The sequence below is a fragment of the Nyctereutes procyonoides genome, unplaced genomic scaffold, assembly GCF_905146905.1.
Source record: "Nyctereutes procyonoides isolate TBG_1078 unplaced genomic scaffold, NYPRO_anot_genome, whole genome shotgun sequence".
In the NCBI taxonomy this organism is placed as follows: Eukaryota; Metazoa; Chordata; class Mammalia; order Carnivora; family Canidae; genus Nyctereutes; species Nyctereutes procyonoides.
The window spans coordinates 74878310-74897280 of record NW_026575146.1 but is presented as its reverse complement, the minus strand read 5'-3'; the positions used below and the strand labels follow the sequence as shown (position 1 = coordinate 74897280).

Genomic DNA, 18971 nt, shown 5'->3' with positions numbered 1-18971 from the left:
TGGACATTTGTGCACATGCACTTCTAAGGGAGGACACCCAGGAAGGCAATTGCTGATATAGATAATTGCATCCTTTGCTTGACAAGCTTTTGCCAAATTCCTTTCCAAAGTGATTGTTCCCATTTACCTTACCCTGATCTTTTAGAAGGGCCGTTTCCCCACTACCAGTGAGGACTACCAGAAGGGACAGACCTGGGATCTGAACCTGTGTCTGTGCCAGTCACGTAGGAGAGGGCATAAGGAAAGCATTTGGCCGGTTGCCTTGTTTTCAGGAGGATAACGGTAGGAGCTCCCCCCCCCCTTTTTTTTTAAAGATTTTATTTATTCATGAGAGACACAGAGAGAGACACAGGCAGAGGGAGAAGCAGGCTCCATGCAAGGAGCCTGATGTGGGACTTGATCCTGGGTCTCCAGGATCACACCCTGGGCTGCAGGCGGCGCTAAACCGCTGTGCCACCGGGGCTGCCCCAGGAGCTCCCCTTATATTAATTAATCACAGGCTTCTTATGCCAGGCAGCGTATTAGGCCTTAGGGCAGCTGCACAGGTGAAGCTTCACCTTGATCTTAACTTGAGGTCTTCTCCCAGATATCACCTGCCTCCATGAGGGCAGGCACAAGATCAGTCTCATTACTGACCTGTTCCCCAGGACTCCTTATGGCGGTGCTTCTGAATAAGTTATAGGCCATTCATTCGTCCAGTAAATATTGAGCTTCCAGGACACACTTTATCCAGTGAAGATAAAGCACCGAGAAAAAGCCCTCTGCCCTTGGGGCTCTTGGATGACTCAGCTTAAGAATCTTGGGCTTGTGAGTTGGAGCCCCACACTGGGTGTGTAGATTACTTAAAACCCGGCCCTCATGGGCCTTTGCTTTTGGTGAGAGTGGTGTAGGGATGCCCGAAGGCAGAGTGCATACAGCGGCACCCACTCTCCTTAGCCACCCTTTGGGTACAACTAGACAGCCAGATGTGCTCCGTGGACTGCCTCTCTCACCTCCTCCCAGGTAGGAGTCACAGAGGCTTGGACCAGACCATGTGAGGAAAGAAAGCAGAAAGAGTATCCACTGTTCCAATCTGATTTTATTGAAAAGGAAACATACAAAAATCATGTACAAAAAAAATTAACCAAACATGTACAGAAAATTCATTCCGGTATCTACAGCAGCGCATATACAGTATTTTACAGGCTGGGCCATCCCTCCCCGCTCCCAGACTCCTCCCTCTTCTGCGATTCCCCCCCTCCCTGACTCCCCATCTTTCCCCCCAGCGCTTCGCCCTGGGGACTAAGGCTGGGGCGGTTTCCGCCAAATATCCCACCCCCCAAATGAATGCCAGTGGTCACACGTGCTCTCTCTAAACCTATGCAATGGGATTGATGGGGGCGGGGGGTGGTCACGGGCAGAGCACAGGATTCACAGTCTGGGCCCCTCCTGGCCACCCCCAGATGAAGGTGAGACAGGCATGCCCACCACCCGCCGGCTGGCTCAGGGAAGATGGCTGGGCGCTGGGCTGGGGCAGCCATCAGACCCACCCCATTCTCTGGCTCCAGGAGGCTAGTGGTCACGTTTGGCTCATTTGCTCTTCACGGGCCCCCTCCCCAGGAGGAGGGGGGGAAGCACCAGGGGCCTGAGGCCAGGCCCAAAGTGAAGGAGCACTGGGATGGAGACTCCCCATCCCAGTGTCACCCCTGCAGCTGGAACGGGCAGCCAGCACCAGCAGCCTTTCCTGAGATGGTGGTGGGCGGCAGAAGCGGGCGGCTCTGTCCCCACCCTCTCCGTCACCGCCGCCTTCAGACGCTGAGTCCGTCAGCCCTCTCTCCCCTGGCTTCTCAGCCAGGGACCCAGGAGTCCACATCTCCATCAGTGCACCCAGGTTAGGCTGGGGCTGGGGCTGGAGTGGCTGCCCTGGTCTGCCCCTGGGACAGGCAGGGCTGGTAGTCCAGTATGCTACATGGTGCAGAAAAAGTCCCCCACACTGGCCAGGGCATCAGGAGGTGGGAGGGTCCTGCCCCCCAAGTCCCTGATGTCCACCGGGCGGGTGCAGGCACCTAATTGGGCTCCATCTCCGGGGCTCCACGGCCCCTGGGTAAGGGCAGGAGTCCCATGATGAGATTGTACAGGACCCTCCAGGGTGAGGGGCGGTGTCGCTGCTGCTCCTCTTGTCTCTAGGGGGAGAGAGAGAAGAGGAAGTTAGAGTGGGCTGTGACAGGGACACATTGGTGGTTAGGCCCAAGGGCAGCAAGGAGGAAGACACAGTCCTCCTAAGAGTGAGCTAGCTACACTCTCAACCAACCCTCAGTGGTAGGTACTATTATTGTTAATTGGGTCTAAATCCCAGCTACTCCCACCACCGGGGGCCCCTGTCGTCATCTCAGGGGAAGACAGCATCCTCATCTAGAACAGAATAGGATGGAGAGGATGCAGACGGAACGCCCTCAGTACAGTGCATGCATCAACCAGCTGCTCCCCTAGGCTCCAGTTTCCAGATGAGAAAGTCACCCAGCCAAAGTCAGCCAGACCTGAGGGTGGGGGAAGCTGGATGGCAGCATGGCCTGGCCTGCCCTCAATAGTGGGAAGGGGGAGAAAAGGGAGCATGTGATTCCCTGTCTCAGTCTAGTCAGATTCCCTAGTCTCAGTGATTCTAGAACAATCTGTGGAAGGACAATAACTGGGAACAATAGTTTACCTTCTGTGCTGAGGCAGGCACAGAAGTATACCCAGGCAAAGCTAACCCCTGCCCTTTTTCCAGTGACAGGATGAAGGCTTGGGGTGGCCTCTAGGACCCTCTCAGTTCCAAATTGCTAGGAAAGTGAAAATGAAGGAAGCTACATAGAAGAAAAGACTCCCCGTGAGTAAAATTAAAGGTAAGCTAGCACTGTCCCACCCCCTATCCTGAGTGCATGGCCAGATGCTAATAAGCAGGACCCACCTAGTATCAGCTCCACAAAAGGAGGAGAAATTCATCTTACAGATGAGAAAATTCATCTTACAGATGAGAACAAGGTCAAATAAACCTTCCTGATGATCCTAGTAGGTGCCAGGGTGTGGGATGCCTTGTACCACTCCCTGCCCCCTCATCACTCCCCACCAGCTCTTGCAGCCAGGAGGTAGCAAAGGGGCCACTTCATAATGGCATCAGTTGAAAAGCCTGCCAGTGTCACACTGCGGTGGGATGCCACCTAGCACAGCCATCTATCTGTGTGAGCAAGCTAGCAATCATCTAGTAAAGCTGAGGAGGACAGAGCACCCAGGTCTCTACTCTGGAGGTACACACAAGTGCACCGGAGATATCCATCATTTGGAAGAGGCAAAAAAGCAAAAAACAAAAAACCCAAGCCAATAAAAATTTGAAAAATTTTTAAAAATCCTAAATATCCGTCAATGAGAAAATGAACAAGGATACTGTATGTCGATCCCACAGAATGCTACAAAGCAGTTAAAGTGTATGAACTAAAAGCTTCCTTGCCCACATGATCAATCTCCAAGCCTAATACAGGGGGGGAAAGTTTGGAGAGGAGCACACCATATCATGTATATTAAGCCAAAAACATCCCGCAAACGTAAGCATTGTTTGTGGCCTGATAAACACGTAGTGAAAGAATCAACACCTGCGGAGTCATGGAACAAGCCAACTTGAGAGGTTTCCTTTGGAAAGGAGGAGAAGAGGGTCAGGGAGGGGAACGAGGGGCTTCACCGCATCCGGGTTTTGTTTCTCTTTCAATAAGCAAGCAGTGCGGGTGCAGTGTTCGGATTGGACAGAGCCGGGCGGTCGGCACCCTGATATTTGTTGTTCTCTGCTGTACGCCACAGGCTTCCAAGGTCTCCTTTTAACGAGAGGCCGCGGCGCGGGCTCGGGGGCGGGGCCTCCCGCGGGGCGGGGCTCCAGGACCCGCCCCCGGCCGCCCGGGAAGCCGTGTGGCGCGCTGCCGGCCGCGCGCGCCGGCGGGTGGGAGGGGCGGGCGCGGCCGCGCCGCCGCTGCTGACTCACCGGCTATAAATAGCCCGGGATATATGAGCTGCTCCGCCGAGCGCCGCCCTCAGTCCCCGCGGCCGCGGGCCGCGGACGCGCCGCGGCGCTCGAGGCGGGCCCGGCCTTTGCCCGGGTCGTGCCAGCCGCGGCGCGGGCCCTTCGGCAGGTCCGCGGGCCCGTCGCCCCTCCCACCTGCCTGTCCCCAGCGCGACCCCGCCGCGCCGGGCAGCAGCTGCCGCACATCTGGCGGGGCCGCCCGCAGCCCCCTCCCGGGCGGGAAGTCCCACCTGCCGTCTGCCCCTCCCCCAACACTCACCCGCCGCTGGTACAGCGCGTTGAGGTCGTCCGCCATCCGCCGCAGCTGGGCCCCGATCTCCCGGGCCCACTGCTCCTCCTCCCCCCGGACTCCCGGGGCTGCTTGGGTGGGACCGCCCGCCAGGGCCCCCGGGGCGCTGGGCACCGGCGATTCCAGGTGCTGTTCCGCCGGCGACAGTGAGGGCTGAGGACCTGGGAAAAGCCGGGGGAGCGCGGTCAGCACCCGCCACCCCTGCTGGCCCTGCGGCGTCCCGGTGGGACCGATTATCCAGGGCCCGCTTCTCCCTTGTCCAGCCTCCCGATTTCCTTTCTGCTCCCCGCCTCATTTCTAGCGGTTCCGTTTTCCCCTCCTGAGGCCCGGTTTCTCAGCTTCTCTCCAGGCACCAGAAAGGAAGGAGAGGTCCTGGGGAGGCCGCTCTGGGGGTTACCTGTCTGGCCAACTACCACCCCACTACCCGTGTGCGTTCTGGAGGTCCTTCCTAACTATTCCAACCTAACTATTCCAAAACGGGGCCAATTTTGCCGACTCCATTTAACGGATGGGGAAACTGAGGCCCACCCTAAGAAGCGGCCCAAGGTCACATAGGGATACGGCGACTGACTACACCCAGTCACAAGCCTCAGGTCTCCTGCCCTCTGGTGTCCAACCACAGTGAAGCCACACCCCCGGATGTGGCAGGGGCACGGAGACCAGGAGGCCAGACTGGCTGCCTCCGAGCGCGGGCCTGGGGGGCTGGGATTCGGGAGATGCCTTCCTGCCCCACCCCCTTCCGAGCTGCCCCGCAGTCTCTTCCTCCAGTCACTGCGAGGGGCCTCAGTTTCCACACCTGTGACTGCAGTCCTGAAATCGCGGCCCCTCTTGCCCCCGCCGCCTGGGAACCCAGCCGGGGAAGTTTGTTCTCCCCTGACCTCCCTGGGCTCCGGGGACAGGGGTGAGGCCTTGGGGGGGAGAGGCAAAGCAGGACAATCTTCCCTGCCCCCGAGCGTGCTCGCTGGGATGGGGCTAGCAGGGCACCACAGGGTTAACAGCCCATCCGGCAGGGGACCTTTAACCCTTCCCTCCCCAAGACTCACTTTCCCACTCTCGCCTCCCCCACCCCCACTTTGCCCACACAATGGCCCCTCCCCCTCCCCTTCCTCCGCCCGGACTGCGGAGAGGGCGGCCCGACCAGAGATGCGGAGAAAGGCAAAAGGCCACCCCCATCCCCCCAAGTCCTGAAGTGACAGTCCTCTCGCTCTGCCCACACTCTCCAACCACAGTCCTCGGGGAGGTTAGAGGAGACCCAGACTAGGGGAGGGGGGCTGCGAAACAGCTGTTGCCCCAGGCCCGGAAAAGGCCGTGGGCCGCAACTCGCGGACTGCAGTCAGATTCCAGGAGGGACTTCCCACTCGGCCTCCCCCCGCCCCCAGCCTCCCACTCCGTCTTCCTGCTTCTTGCAACACAAAGACCACACTGGCCACACCCTCCCTGTGGCCCGGCCGGCTCGCCACCTCCCCCCACTCGCTCCCACTTCTTCAGGGGCTCAGGGGCTCTTTCCCGGCTCCCAGCATCCCGGGGTGCCCGGGTGGGGCGGCACTCACCGTCGGGGCGCGGGCCTCGGGGCCGGCTGCGGGGACCCCCAGGCCAGCGGGGGCCCCCCAGGGCGGCAGTGACGGCGGGCGGGGCGGTGGGGGCGCAGAGGTAGGCAGCGGGCAGCAGGGCAGGGGCAGCAGGGGCGGCGGGCAGGCCGGGCTCGCAGAGGCCGCAGGACACGGCCGAGGGCACCAGGCGGCTGAGGGGAAACGGGCGCGGACCGTCGCGGGCCAGGCCCTCTACGGGCTCCGGGGAGCTGCCTTCCTGGCGTGCTCGGGCCATGGCGCTCCCTGGGGCCTGCAGGACAGGGGGAGAGGGCTGCAGTCAGCAGGGAGGTGCAGGGGGGACACCAGGGCCCCGCAACAACCCCCCCAACCTGGGGTACGCAGGACAACCCCCCCCCCCAGCTCCTGAACACAGCAATCAGCACACTCCAGGCGCAGGGAAACCCATGGAAGGCTCCCACCACACACAGGGCCCAGATGGGGGACTGTGGGCCTGTGTGACGGGGCCCACAAGACACACACCCACCGAGGGTGAGACGCAGGGCACTGGCTGCTGAGGACAGCCTCCCATGCACATGGTGATGGGCACACGACAGGGGCAAGGAGGGTGGCTCTCACAGCAAGTCCAAGGGCTCACACAGGACCCAGATGGAGGAGTGTGTCAGGTGTGTGGGTGCATGAGGGGTGACAGCTCCAAACACAAACTCACCCAGCCTGGGAGTCACACAGGGCATGGGCCGGTGGGGCTAACTTCTGGCTACACACAGGGACTCATGCAGGACCCGAATGGCAGGGACTACTGGAGGGTAGGGGTGTGAAGGGTACACGCCACTTATGTAAGGTCTCGCTCGGGACTTGCCAGGCTGACCTCCCACCTCACCTCCCATTTGCACAGAAATGGTCCCACTCTCTGATACTGGGACCCAACACAGGGCACACACACACAGACCAAAACGTGGACATACACATACACACAGACCATCAGAAGAGTGTACACACAATGCAGATGGGCTGGTACAACCCCCTCCATCCCCACACATATACCAACTGTCAGAATCTTACAAACTGACCACTGTTGATATGCCCACGGACACACACACACAGTGCAGCCATCACAGACACAGAAGCACACTAAATAGGCACTGTCACACTTCAACACACATGCCCCTCCCCCCATACATACCCAAGAGGTAAGACCTGCACACCTCAGGACCCACACAAATATCAACACCACCCAGACATCCATGGACACACACAGACCGACACGACCAAAACACGCCCTCTGGTCCCCATCTGTCAGACCCCAGGACACATGCAAATTAGGCACACACAGACACATGTCATCAGACCCAGACGCCTCTCCACACACGCCGGCAACGACACACAGACGCAGAAGAGCAGACATCAACTCACCCTCCTCCACCAACCTCGAAACACCATCACCAACTGTCAGCCCCGGACACACACACGCACACGCACACACCACAGCTAACTCTAATCCCACACAGCCCTGGCGGCGCGCACACCTAAAGCACCCACAGAAAACACTGGTCTCACGTGACTGACATAAACACTACACACACGCAGCCCACATGACACACATGAGCCAGCCGATCACAGAGACAAGCCCCTCAGACCCAACACACACACACACACACAAGACACACACAGAGGCTCAGACACAGCCCCATACTCTAAGAGGCTGCCAGCAACACCCACTGACTACACTGCACAGACCCCACAGAGCTGAGATCCTCAATTCCCAGACACGGATGCCAGACACACAAGCCAAACACAGACCGAGACAACCCCCACACCACACACACACACACACACACACACACACACACCACAGAATTCACACACACACCTGGAAGGAAAACAGACGTTGCTTTCAGCAGCCACACCATCACAAATGCTTAGCGGAGACACATGCCCTGGAGATATACACAGACAGTCACAGACAGTACACACAGTCAAGACACACAAGCACACACAAACACAGCACATCGGGCAAGACACACACATATAAGCCCTCAAACACAGCCCACTCAAGCAACACACAAACACTCCAACCACCCACTGGAGCGCACACGCAGGCAACACAGACCCATAGAATCACCCCCAAACAGCACACACAGATAACTCTCACCCATAACACAGCGCACACACACACACACACACACACACACAGGTACACCACACATAAACAGCACCCACCCCTTGGGCACGGCATACATAGGAAGAACCTCAGGAATACACACGGGGACTCAAACGCACACCCCGACGGGCCACAGCCCCAACATTCCCCTGGACTGACACCACCACTCCCTGCAGACCCCAGCACAAACTCGGAGCCAGACACACGCACACACCCAAGCGAGACACCTGCAGATCCACAACCCCGCACACGCGCGCTCCCACGGCGGGCCCAGGCTCCCCCCTCTGCTGTCACTGCACCCCCCCACCCCGCCGCCGCCACGTGCGCCCGCCCCGCCCGCCAGGCGAGCGAGAGGCCAATAACCGGCTGTTGCTGGGGCGCAGCCCCCGCCCGCAGGAGCTGCAGACTCCACGGCCCGCGAGCCGCCCCCTGTCGCCGCCCCCAGCGGGCGCGCGCCTGGGGTGTGGCCGCCCCTACCAGCCGCCCCCCCACCGCGCCCCTCCCGGACTGCGGGGGCCGGGGCAGTCGGGGTCGACTCATTTCCCCGGGCCCGCACTGGCCGCCAGGGGGCGCTGCCGAGCCCGCACCCCATTGTTTGTAAACAAACCCGCCAGACCGCTGAGGCACCTGCGCTCCCGGACCCTCAGTGCCTCCCGCCCAGCTACCCCAACCCAGGGTCGTTCGTGGGACGCAGGGTGGGGAGGGAGCGAGGCGCTGTGTGGGGAAGCAGCGCGCCCCCGCGGCTCTCCCAGCGCACTCCTGCCACCTCCTCCAGGGAGCCCACCCGGCCTGGCCCATCGCGGCCGACGGGGATTCGGGGTGCGCACACTCACCCCGGGGGCATGAACACGCCGGAGGGGGCGGTGATGGGGGGCGGGCGGCTTCCTTCAAGAGGGCGCGCCCGCCGAGCGCCGCTCCTTGCGGCGGCTGTTGCTGCTGCGGCGGCGGCGGCTACTGCCGCTCTAACTGCAGTGGCGGCTGCTGCTGCTGTGGCCGCTGCTGCTCCCGCTCGGGCTGGAGGCGCGTCCGCGTCGTGGCCGCCGCCGCCGATCCTGCTGCTGCTGCTGCTGCTGCCGTCGCCGCCGCCGCCGCCGCCGCCAGGCGCCCGCTCGCATGTGGCTCGCGCCGCGTCTCAGGCCGCCCGGCGGATCCCCGGCCCGCTCGGCGGCCGCCCCGCCCCGCCCCGCCCCCGCCCGGCGGGTCCCACGCCCCGCCCCCGCGTGACGCCACGGCCCCGCCCGCCCGCCGCGGACAAGTCGGGACTTGCAGGCGCGCGCCGCGCCCCCCCTACCTTCACGCGGGGGTTTCCCTGCGGCCGGGGGCGGGGCGGGCCCGGCCGGCGGCGAGGAGCCCCGAGCTGTGCGGACCGGGGCCGCCCCGACGGCCTGACACACTGACACACTGACTGGGACCCACAGACACGCGCTCCGGGGAACACAGAGTCACGTGCTGGCAGGCATACGGCCACACGCGCACAAACGCACACCTGGGGCCCGGACGTGGATGTGCAAACCCTCACGCTGACTGGGGCGCACACTCACACGCCCAGGCACAAACACGGAGACCCAATCGCCGAGAAGGCCATGGGGGCCACCCCGACCGACATGGTGAACGGGGCTGTGTTGCAAAACACCCGCACCCACAAACTGTGTTCACAAACATTGCCACGGAGCAGGCGTCCCCAGCACACCCGCCGTCGTCAGAGGCTGAGAGCTTCTCAGGAAAGGCGCGCTTCCTGATCCGTGCAGGTGGGCACACACACACACATACCTGTACAGGGACACCTGGACGCACAGCCTGATCGAGGTGACACTTCTACAGGAACACACACAAACCCACCCACGCCAGTTCACAGCTGACACATCAGAACTGTCAGAAACTGCCCCTCACAGACATAGATCAAATCAGACATAAATAAAAACTGACCCCCAGAACAGTCGCAAGGCACACCTGTAACAGGTTCCTGGTAACTGGCCCACTGATGGGGACACACTCTGGAGCAGGCACATCTAGCCGCGCTTGGCACAGATCTGACGGGGGACCCACAGGGCCAGAAGGAAACCCCCGAGCACCTGACAGGGACATGCCCGGGCAGCCCCTGCATTGATTTGCAGCCTGCCTCCTGGCTTTCAGTTCCCTTTCTCAGTTTCTCCTTGTTACTCTTTCCCTGGCTTGGACTTGGGGATTCCGTATCCTTCCCTCCCTGGAGCTTTGTGTTCCTCTGCACCTTCCATTTCCTCTGTGTCACACCCCTAAGCAAACCACGGGGCAAGTCATCTCTGAGCACCCAGCACTGCAGAAGGGATGCCAAACCTGGGCAAAAGTGGGCTTCTCCTGGGTTCTCGGATTTGGTTCCCTCTGAGTCCAGATTCCTCTATTTCCCAAGGGAAGCAGGAAGCATATATATCCTGTGAAATCTCCCTACTATAAATATTGGGGAGCTGGGGGGCGCCTGGCTGGCTCAGTCCATAGAGTGGGCAACTCTTGATCTCCGAGTCTTGAGTTCAAGCTCCACATTGGGTACAGAGTTTACCTACTTACATAATAAATAAATGGCTCATGCAGCCTCCCTCCCTCATTCCCTTCCTTCCTTCATTCATCTCCCTTCCTCCCAGTGATTTTCAAACTGTGGGTCACGAGCAAACCATGCATTGTGAAATCACTTTTGTGGATCTTACTGTTTTTTTTTTTTTAACTTTATTGAGGTATATTTACACGTAATTCAGTTCATTCTTTTTAGGTGTGCAGTCTGATGAGTTGAGATGAATGTACACTATATGTGTAAATGCGTGTACACCACCACAATCAAAGATTTGGAACATTTCAGTCACCCCAAATACTTCCCTGGTGTCCTTCTACCTGCGACTCAAGTGGCTCTTGACTAGGCTATAAAAAACATCTAAAAAAAACCAAAATAAAACCTCATTAAAAAAAATCTGAAGTCAAAGGAAAATACTTTACTGTGGAAACATTGCTTGTACATAGGGAATACACAGCAGGTCATGGAGAAAGTGTGTTTCTGACTGAAGACCAAGTTTAAAGGTGTGTGAGAAATGCTACTTTGGACATTTATGAAATGAGATCATGCATGGAAGTCACTGAGTGCATTGTCTGACAGAGTGAGCACCTAATAAGCGGTAGCTATTATCGCCCATGTAACTAATGACTGTGGGTGTTTGTTCTGTGCCTGGCACTGATGAAGCTGGGGGACAGGCCTCAGCCCTCGGCTAGCTCACAGTCTATCCTGTGCCCGTTACTCATGGGCCTGTGCCTTCCAGCTGCTCCAATCGAAGACTGGACACCAGGAGACGAGATGCTGGGGTGTCCTGACCGGGGTGGGAGACTGGAGGGGAATGAATGTGAAGAACCGTAAGAATCTGGCTTGGTGGGTAGAGGTGTGGGCCAAGAGTTTTCCCAGGCCATAGTATTGTCACCAGTCAAGATCCTTTCCACTGTCTAGTCCAGATCCTGTTCCAAATTCTGGCATCCTATTACCCCGGACCAGAGGGCTCAACCTCAAGGGCCATGATTAAATAAATGAGAGAAATGAGTCCCGTGTAAGACCATAGGGAGTGGTGGGGACTGTAGCTAATTGGAACAAGTGTTTTCCTTCTAGAGATGTACAAACTCCAGACTAAACACTGTGTGGGGGGGATCCCTGGATGGCGCAGCGGTTTGGCGCCTGCCTTTGGCCCAGGGCGCGATCCTGGAGACCCAGGATCGAATCCCACATCGGGCTCCCGGTGCATGGAGCCTGCTTCTCCCTCTGCCTGTGTCTCTGCCTCTCTCTCTCTGTGACTATCATAAATAAATAAAAATTTAAAAAATTAAAAAAATTAAAAAAAAAAACACTGTGTGTGGGATGCCTGCGTGGTTAAGCGGTTGAGCGTCTGCCTTCGGTCCAGGGCATGATCCTGGAGTCCCGGGATCGAGTCCTGCATTGGGCTCCCTGCATGGAGCTTGCTTCTCTCTCTGCCTGTGTCTCTGCCTCTCTCTCTCTCTCTCTCTCTCTCCCTCTCTCTCTCTGTGTGTGTGTCTCTCATGAATGAATAAATAAAATCTTAAAAAAAAAAAAACAACACTGTGTGGGCAAAGAAAAAGAAAGTTTGTGACTAGCTTAAGGACTGCCCTTTTGAGACCTCTACCCTAGGGGTACAGAAAAGGAGATGGCCCAACCTGCGTCTTCCAGCCTGCATTTCCCCACCTCCACCTTTACTTGGTCTCATGAGTGACCAAGGGACTCCCTCTGAATTCCCAGAAGAGCATCCTGGGCCTCCTTTCCACCTTGCCTCTTTGGTTCCTGCTCCACTGGATAGGGGACAAGAGTCTCTTTTTTTAGAGGGGGGTGAGGACACAAGGTATCTCTTAAGATTGGAGGGTCACCCACACCTCTGATGGAGGGTGAGAAACCGAGGTACAAAGAGATACAGAGAGGGAACCCTGCGTGGCGCAGCGGTTTGGCGCCTGCCTTTGGCCCAGGGCGCGATCCTGGAGACCCGGGATCGAATCCCACATCGGGCTCCCGGTGCATGGAGCCTGCTTCTCCCTCTGCCTGTGTCTCTGCCTCTCTCTCTCTGTGTGTGACTATCATAAATAAATAAAAATTAAAAAAAAGAGAGAGATACAGAAAGAGACAGGAAGACTCAGTTCAGGGAAGTGGAGAAAGTCAGAGAGTGAGGAAGAGACCGGCTGGAGAGAAAATGAGAAGGGCCTGTGGTGGGGTGGTTGTCGGGGACGAGGGTGGTAGTGGCTGGTGGTGGTGGTGGTGTCAGACTTGGTGTAGACCAGGGTTTCTCAACCGCCTCTCTATTAGGGGCCAGATGTTTCCTTGTTTTGGAGACTGTCTTGTGCCTTGTAGGATGCTCAGCAGCATCCCTGACCTCTATCCACTAGATGCCAGTAGCACCCCCGCTCCCACTTTGTGACCATCAGAAATGTCTCCAAACATTGCCATATATCCCCTGGGTGGCACAATCACCCCTGGATGAGGACCCTCAGGCAAGAGAAATCAGTCAGGATCCCCATAGCTGTGGCCCATCCCTCCAAAGCCGGCTGGGAGAGCTCACCAGAGAATGAACTGTGTGGCTCAATGACCGGAGTTAGGATTGTCCCCGAGCTCTGCCACCAACTTGTTGTGTGGCTTTGGGCCACTGGTCATGTCTTTGAGCCTCAATTTCCTCTGCTTGGAGTTGGGACAGCACAGGTCCCTTCCTCAAAGGATTTTGCAGAAGGTCGATAAAAAGAAAGCAGTAGGGCCTAGTGGATAATTAGTGCATGTAACCCATCATGAATGCTACCAGTGTGGGGGTCTACTGACTCTCTGAGACTCCAAACAAGGATTTCAAGCTAAGACCCAAGATGGGCGAGGGTCGCAAGCCAGGAGCCCCACAGGCCAGCCACTAGTGTGCTTTGCTGGACCTGCACAGTTTCTCTCTCTTTTTTTTTTTTAAGATTTTATTTATTTATTCATGAAAGACACACACACAGAGGCAGAGACATAGGCAGAGAGAGAAGCAGGCTCCATGCAGGGAGCCCGATGCGGGACTCGATTCCAGGTGTCCGGGATCACATCCTGTCCAAAGGCAGGTGCCCAACCACTGAGCAGCCCAGGCGTCCCAAGTTTCTCATTTTGAATATGAATGCCTCAGGGGCCCCTGGCTGGCTCAGTCAGTAGAGCCCTGGTCTCTTGATCTCGGGGTTGTGAGTTTGAGCCCCACGTGGGGCACAGAGATACTTAAAAAATAAAAACGATAAAAAAATAATTTGCAAGAAAGCTGTGAGTATGAATGCCTCTCAAAGGGACATTCGGCACAGTGAAGCGATAAAAGCCCCAGACTCCGGATCCAGGCTGCCTGGGTTCAAATGATGACCTTGACCAAGCAGCTTTCCCTCCCTGTCTCCGTTTCCTTGTCTGTAGAAAGAGGGGCAGCACGGGACCCCAAATGAACTGTGAGGATTACGTGGGTCGATGTTCGCAACGCACTTACAACAGTGCCCTGCAGTAGTGGCCTCCGTGTGAAGCGCTGGTTCTAGAAAATAAATGTCCCAGCTGTCTTACTGCAGACCCACACCACCTTCCCCAGGATCTCGTAAGCCATTCCGGGTGAGATTTCGCAGATCGGGGAGAGGGAGTTGGGAAGGACTTAACTTTTCACTGCAGGGCCTGAGTCCTGGCTTCGCGCGGTGGGGAGGGGGGCCTCCTGGGTTCCCGGGTGCAGCCGGCCTCCCAGGCCCCGGGGCTGGACCGGAGCCGGGTGGGGGCTGGGCGGGGGCGCGGGTGTCCGCAGGGTCCGAGCGGCCGGCGCGTGTGAAGGTTACCGCTCCCCGGCGGGGCGGGGGCCGCGCGCTGTTGCTGGGGTCTGCGGGGCCTGCCTGCGCCCGCGCCCCCCCTCCTTCCCGGCCAGCCAGTGAGCGGTACCCGCCGCCGTTGCCAGGGGAAACTCGCCGCCCCGTTACCCAGCAACAAGCCTGGCCCAACCAGGCGCGAGGACCCCCAGGCCCCGCCCGCCGCTGCCCACCGCGTGCCCAATGCCAGGCGGGCAGAGCCGGCCCGGCTCCCGGAGACGGCGAGCGCGCTCATTGGCCGCCGCCGCGCCCGCCCGCCCGGATCTGGGGGAGCCCTCGGCGCGGGGGGCGGGGAGCCGGGCCCCGGGGAGCTGCCGGGCGCACGGCCTGCAAGCCTGCGGCCGGCTGGGGTGAGGCCCGGGCTGGGCACCGTCCCATCCCCCTCCCCCCGCACACCCCACCCCGCGCTCCCGGGCGAGGATGGGCACTTGGGATGGGCTGGAAACAGGCGCTGCGCAGCCCGTGTCTCCACCCGCCCGGAAGGTACGCTGGAGTTGGCCTTGTGAAAACGGGGACCGAGAGCCCCCCCTCCCAGAGGAGCCCTGGGCGTCCTGACCCCCACCCCAAAACAAGATTCGGGCATCTTGAAAAAGAAGCTGAGGATTCTCCGTTCCTCAGAAAAGGACCCAGAGTCCTGACCCCATAAGGAGTGCCCCCGCCCTCCCCAAAGGACCCAGGCATGCCCTCCTCCTGTGACATCAGGGTATGAGTTCCAGCACCCCAGGGAATTAGTTTCCCAGTCCCGGGAAACAAGGGCTGAGGGTGCCCCCAAAAGGGGACTCCAGGCCTGTCTGATGCTGTAAAAGTTAGGATGCAGCATCCCCACTCCCCCCACCTCCCCAAACAGGGACTTGGGCTTTTGGGCCTCAGGCTCTGAGATGCCCAGATGGGCATCCTGGCCCTCACCATTATTGGTACTGGAAGCCCCTTTGCCCCCAACAGTCCCCAGACTCTCAGGTGTCCAACTCATCCAGATGAACACCTGCCCAGACCCAGGGTGCAGATCTGCTAGCTTCCACCCCCTGTCCCCAACCCTTTCCCCCAGGGTCAAGCTTGTTGATCTCCCAGGACTCGGGCATCTGACCCCACAGTCACCCTTTGACTCCATGGCACCCACCGCTCCCCCCCCCCAGGGTACCACGGACCTGGGAGTCTAAACCCCCAGTCTCTCAGACACCCCTCCCTCCAGACACCTGCCGAGGTGACCCAGCCCCTCACAGTGGTGCATGGGGACTCTTCCCAGTCTTGGGACCCTAGAATGCTCTGGACCCCAGGTCTGGAAGTTCCAGCCTTCCAGTGCCTTTAGTTGGCCACCAGGGATCCAGGACTGGGAGCCTCCAGCCTCCAGGGACCCTGACATGAGTCCCCAGGCCACTCCAGAGAGCCTCAGAGTCCTTAGTCCCCACCCCAGAGAGACCCAGGGAGCAGAGCCCCTAGCTCCAGACCCTGGTGAGCCCAGGTGCGGCCCGCCCCTACCCCGGTACCTGGGGGGGGGCGGAGTCGAGGATTACTCAGCCTCCAGAATGAGGCGATGACATCATCCTGGGGGGGGTTGACTAATGGCCGCGCTGGGGGGGCGGGGAAGTTTACCCGGTAACAGCGGCTGCCGCATGGCCCCGCCCCCCCAGGAAGGGCCGGGAGGGGGAGGCATAAGCACACGCACACACACACAAGCCCACTCAGCACACCCACCCCCTCCAGCATCCCACATTGCACACATCTTACTGGGGCAAGGGCAAGGATGGGGGTGGTGTTTGTGTGACTGTGTGTTTGTGTACTGGAGAGTTCTCTGGAGGTCTGTTGGGTCAGTGTGCTGTGTGTCAAAGGGTTGACATGTGAGGGTGGTGGTTGTGCCAAGGTGCAGTGTGTGGGTGTGTGTGACTGTCAGTGTGCCACTGTGTAGCAGTTAATTGTGTGTGTCAGGAAGATGGTGCTGTGTGTCAGCCGGCTACGTTTGTCCCATTGGGTGTCTGTGACTGTGACTGCGTGTCAGTGTGCTATCCTGTGAAGTTCTGGTGTGCTGTGTGTGAGTGTGATGGTGTGTCTGTGTGTTGTTTGTGTCAATGTGTTGTTTTGTGCAGTGCACTGGTGTGCATGGGTGAGGTGGTGTGTGTCCATGTGATTGTGGTTGTGTGATTTTGGGATTGTACATGAGATGGTGTGTGTCCATGGTTGTGTGTTTGTGTGATGTTGGGATTACATTATGTGTTGGAATGATGTGTGTTAGTAGAAATGTTAGTGAAAGTGCTGTGTCATTGTACTCTTGTGTTAGTGTGATTGGGTGGGTGCATTGGTGTATCCTCTGTGGTGTAGTGTGCTGGGTATGTTGTATCACTGTGATAGTGTGTGTCATTGTGCCTTGCTGTGTGTCAAGGGGAAGATGTGAATGCACGTCACTATTATTATGTGTGCCTGTGTATAGTGGGATTGTGTGTGTAACACTATCATTGTATCTAAAATGCTGTGTGTCTGTGGGACTATGTTACTGAGAGTATGTGCATCTGTGTGACACTGTGGCTGTGTGTCATTGTGATTATGTGTGTCATTGTGTGTGACAACTGTGTTGTCAGAGTGATGTTTTGTGTCCATGGGACTCTATATGTGTTAATGAGACGGTGAGTCTCTGCAATATTGTGTGCCACCGTGACTGTGTCATTGTGATTGTGTCATTGGGATACATGGGCTATGGGATTATGAGGGTGTCACTGTGATCGCGTGTGTCACTGATACTACGGTGTGTTGTAGGGACTAAGTCACGGAGACTGCGTGTGTCGGGGCGATGAGGCCGCGTGTGGGGGTAAAGTGTGTGGTTGCGATCGTGGCGATCGCGGGTCTGGGCAGCGCTGGACGTCCCGAGCCTGCGCCTGCCGACGCGGATCTGGTGTGTGTCGGCGTGTTCCTGGCGAGGGTGCGTCCGCGCGCGGGTCCCGGCGACGGTGCGGGTGTGCGGGGGCGATGCTGCGCGTCCCTGTCCCTGGGACGGTGCGTGTGCGCGATCGTGTGTCGGCGTGCTCCGCTGGGGGTCGGGGGAAGGTGCGCGCGTCTCCGGGCCTCCTGCCCGAGAACAGCGGCGCTGCTCGCTGATTGGCTGCGGCCTCGCCAGTGAGCAGCTCGCGAATCCTGCGGTAACTTGGTAACTCGGTAACTCGGCCGCCGCCGCCGCCGCCGCCGCCGCCCCGGGGGTGGGGGGAGGGCCCGCCCCGCCCCCTCGCGCCGGGGCCGCCCCCGCCGCGACCCCCGCCCCGTGACCCCGCTGGCTCCCCGCGGCCTGGCCTCATCCCTCTCCCTCACCTCCGTCTCTGTCCCGCTCCGTCGTCCCCACCTTGCTCTCTCGCTCTCTCCGCGTCCCTGCCGCCCCTTTCTCTGCCTCTGTCTCTCCACTGTCTCCCCATCGCTGCCTCTCCCTGTCCCTCTCTGTCTCCCCCATCTCTTCTCTCTCTCTCTCTGTCCCTCCGTCGGACTTCGCCGAGCTGTCTCGCCTCTCCGTCTCTGTCTCCCCTCCCTCTGCCTCAGTCTCCCCATCTCTGTCTCCCCTTCCCTTGTCTCTCCCACCTCTTGTCTCTGTCTCTCCCTCCCCCCACCCGCTTTCTCTCTCACTCCCGCAGCCATGCCCAGAATGCACTTTTCGTTCTGCCGAGGCAGTCAAGGGGGACTATGCACGGCTGCATCCTCGCCCCTCCCCGCAGGCCTCGGCTTCTGGCAGCAGGCCCCACGCAGGGCAGACTTCAGGAAGGACTTCCCGCCCTGGCTCAGCACCGGAGCTTTATCGCTCGGGCCAGGCGGAGGCCAGGCGGCCCCGTGGCTTCCGGAGGCGCCCGGGCGGGATGAGCTCACTGCTAGTTGGCTTGGATTTCATCAGCTTCCTCTGCTGGAGTTGCCCCCGCTCCTTTTCCCGCGCGGGCCGCGCTGACGAATCCTTCGGGCGCCTGCTGCCCCCCAGCGGCGGAATGCGGAAGCGCAGGCGCCGCGCAAACCGTCCCCTTTAGCCGCTGACCACCTCGTGGGTCATGAATGCTGCAGATATGAACCCCTTTAATCCTCACAACGACCCCACGGGGTAGAGACTATCTTAAGTTCCATTTACAACTGAGGCCAGAGAACTGAGGTCGGTCGCCTAAGGTCACAGGGCCGGTGAATGGAGCCCTCTGGGGACTGACACGGGGAAAGAAGGGAATGCGTTCCACCACCAAGGTGTCTGTGCTCATTTCCTCTTACATTCATTCTTTCAGCAGGGCTTTGCTGAGGACCTCCTCTGTGCCAGGCCTTGCGGTAGGCACCGGGCATCCAACATGGAACAGACCAGACAAAACTCCCTGTCCTCATGAGGCTGACACTGGTCTGGGAGAGACAGACAGTAGAGAAAGAACATAAGTAACAACGCAAAGTGAGTCTCGAAGTTGAAAAAGGAACCAGGGAAGAGGGCTCAAGGGTGTTGAGAATGTTCTTATTCACGAGGGAGATCAAGGGAGCGATAGTTCAGTAAAGGTCCAAAGGAGGTGAGAAAGCAAGGAGTGCCCAGACAGAAGGAAGGGCAGGTGCAAAGGTCCTGAGGCCAGAGTGGGCATGTCCAGGATGGTGAGGAGCTCCCATGAAGCTGGAAGCGCT

The 18971-nt window shown here is 59.0% G+C and overlaps 2 protein-coding genes across 4 annotated transcripts; one reads left to right on the top strand and one right to left on the bottom strand.

Annotated features, from left to right (window-relative positions):
- Positions 1 to 1940: 1940 nt before the first annotated feature.
- Positions 1941 to 9129, bottom strand: BBC3 (BCL2 binding component 3). 3 transcript variants are annotated; one of them, XM_055309467.1, is made up of 4 exons: positions 8855 to 9129; positions 5864 to 6152; positions 4284 to 4474; positions 1941 to 2162 (listed from the first exon to the last, which is right to left on the bottom strand). In XM_055309467.1, the coding sequence occupies exons 2-4, from the start codon at positions 6135 to 6137 to the stop codon at positions 2046 to 2048; spliced, it is 582 nt and encodes a 193-aa protein (XP_055165442.1). In that variant the 5' UTR covers positions 6138 to 6152; positions 8855 to 9129; the 3' UTR covers positions 1941 to 2045. The 3 variants fall into 3 exon arrangements, with proteins under 3 accessions (XP_055165442.1, XP_055165443.1, XP_055165444.1); XM_055309468.1 differs by lacking the exon at positions 8855 to 9129 and adding an exon at positions 6570 to 8271; XM_055309469.1 differs by lacking the exon at positions 8855 to 9129 and adding an exon at positions 8236 to 8269.
- Positions 6136 to 15449, top strand: LOC129500111 (collagen alpha-1(I) chain-like). Its single transcript, XM_055310239.1, has 5 exons — positions 6136 to 6236; positions 8405 to 8618; positions 8797 to 9093; positions 14426 to 14849; positions 15412 to 15449. Exons 1-5 carry the CDS (start codon positions 6136 to 6138, stop codon positions 15447 to 15449), a joined length of 1074 nt encoding a protein of 357 aa, XP_055166214.1.
- The last annotated feature ends 3522 nt before the right edge of the window (positions 15450 to 18971 follow it).

Bases quoted from the DNA above. Each gene is read 5' to 3' on its own strand.
- LOC129500111 (XM_055310239.1), top strand. From the start codon at position 6,136: ATGGCGCTCCCTGGGGCCTGCAGGACAGGGGGAGAGGGCTGCAGTCAG. The intron at 8,619-8,796 runs GTAAACAAACCC...CACCTCCTCCAG, and splicing joins GAGCCCGCACCCCATTGTTT to GGAGCCCACCCGGCCTGGCC. The intron at 9,094-14,425 runs GCCGTCGCCGCC...CTTCCCGGCCAG, and splicing joins CTGCTGCTGCTGCTGCTGCT to CCAGTGAGCGGTACCCGCCG.
- BBC3 (XM_055309467.1), bottom strand. From the start codon at position 6,137: ATGGCCCGAGCACGCCAGGAAGGCAGCTCCCCGGAGCCCGTAGAGGGC. The intron at 4,475-5,863 runs GTGAGTGCCGCC...GGCTTTTCCCAG, and splicing joins CCGAGGCCCGCGCCCCGACG to GTCCTCAGCCCTCACTGTCG. The intron at 2,163-4,283 runs GTGAGTGTTGGG...CTCTCCCCCTAG, and splicing joins ACGCGCTGTACCAGCGGCGG to AGACAAGAGGAGCAGCAGCG.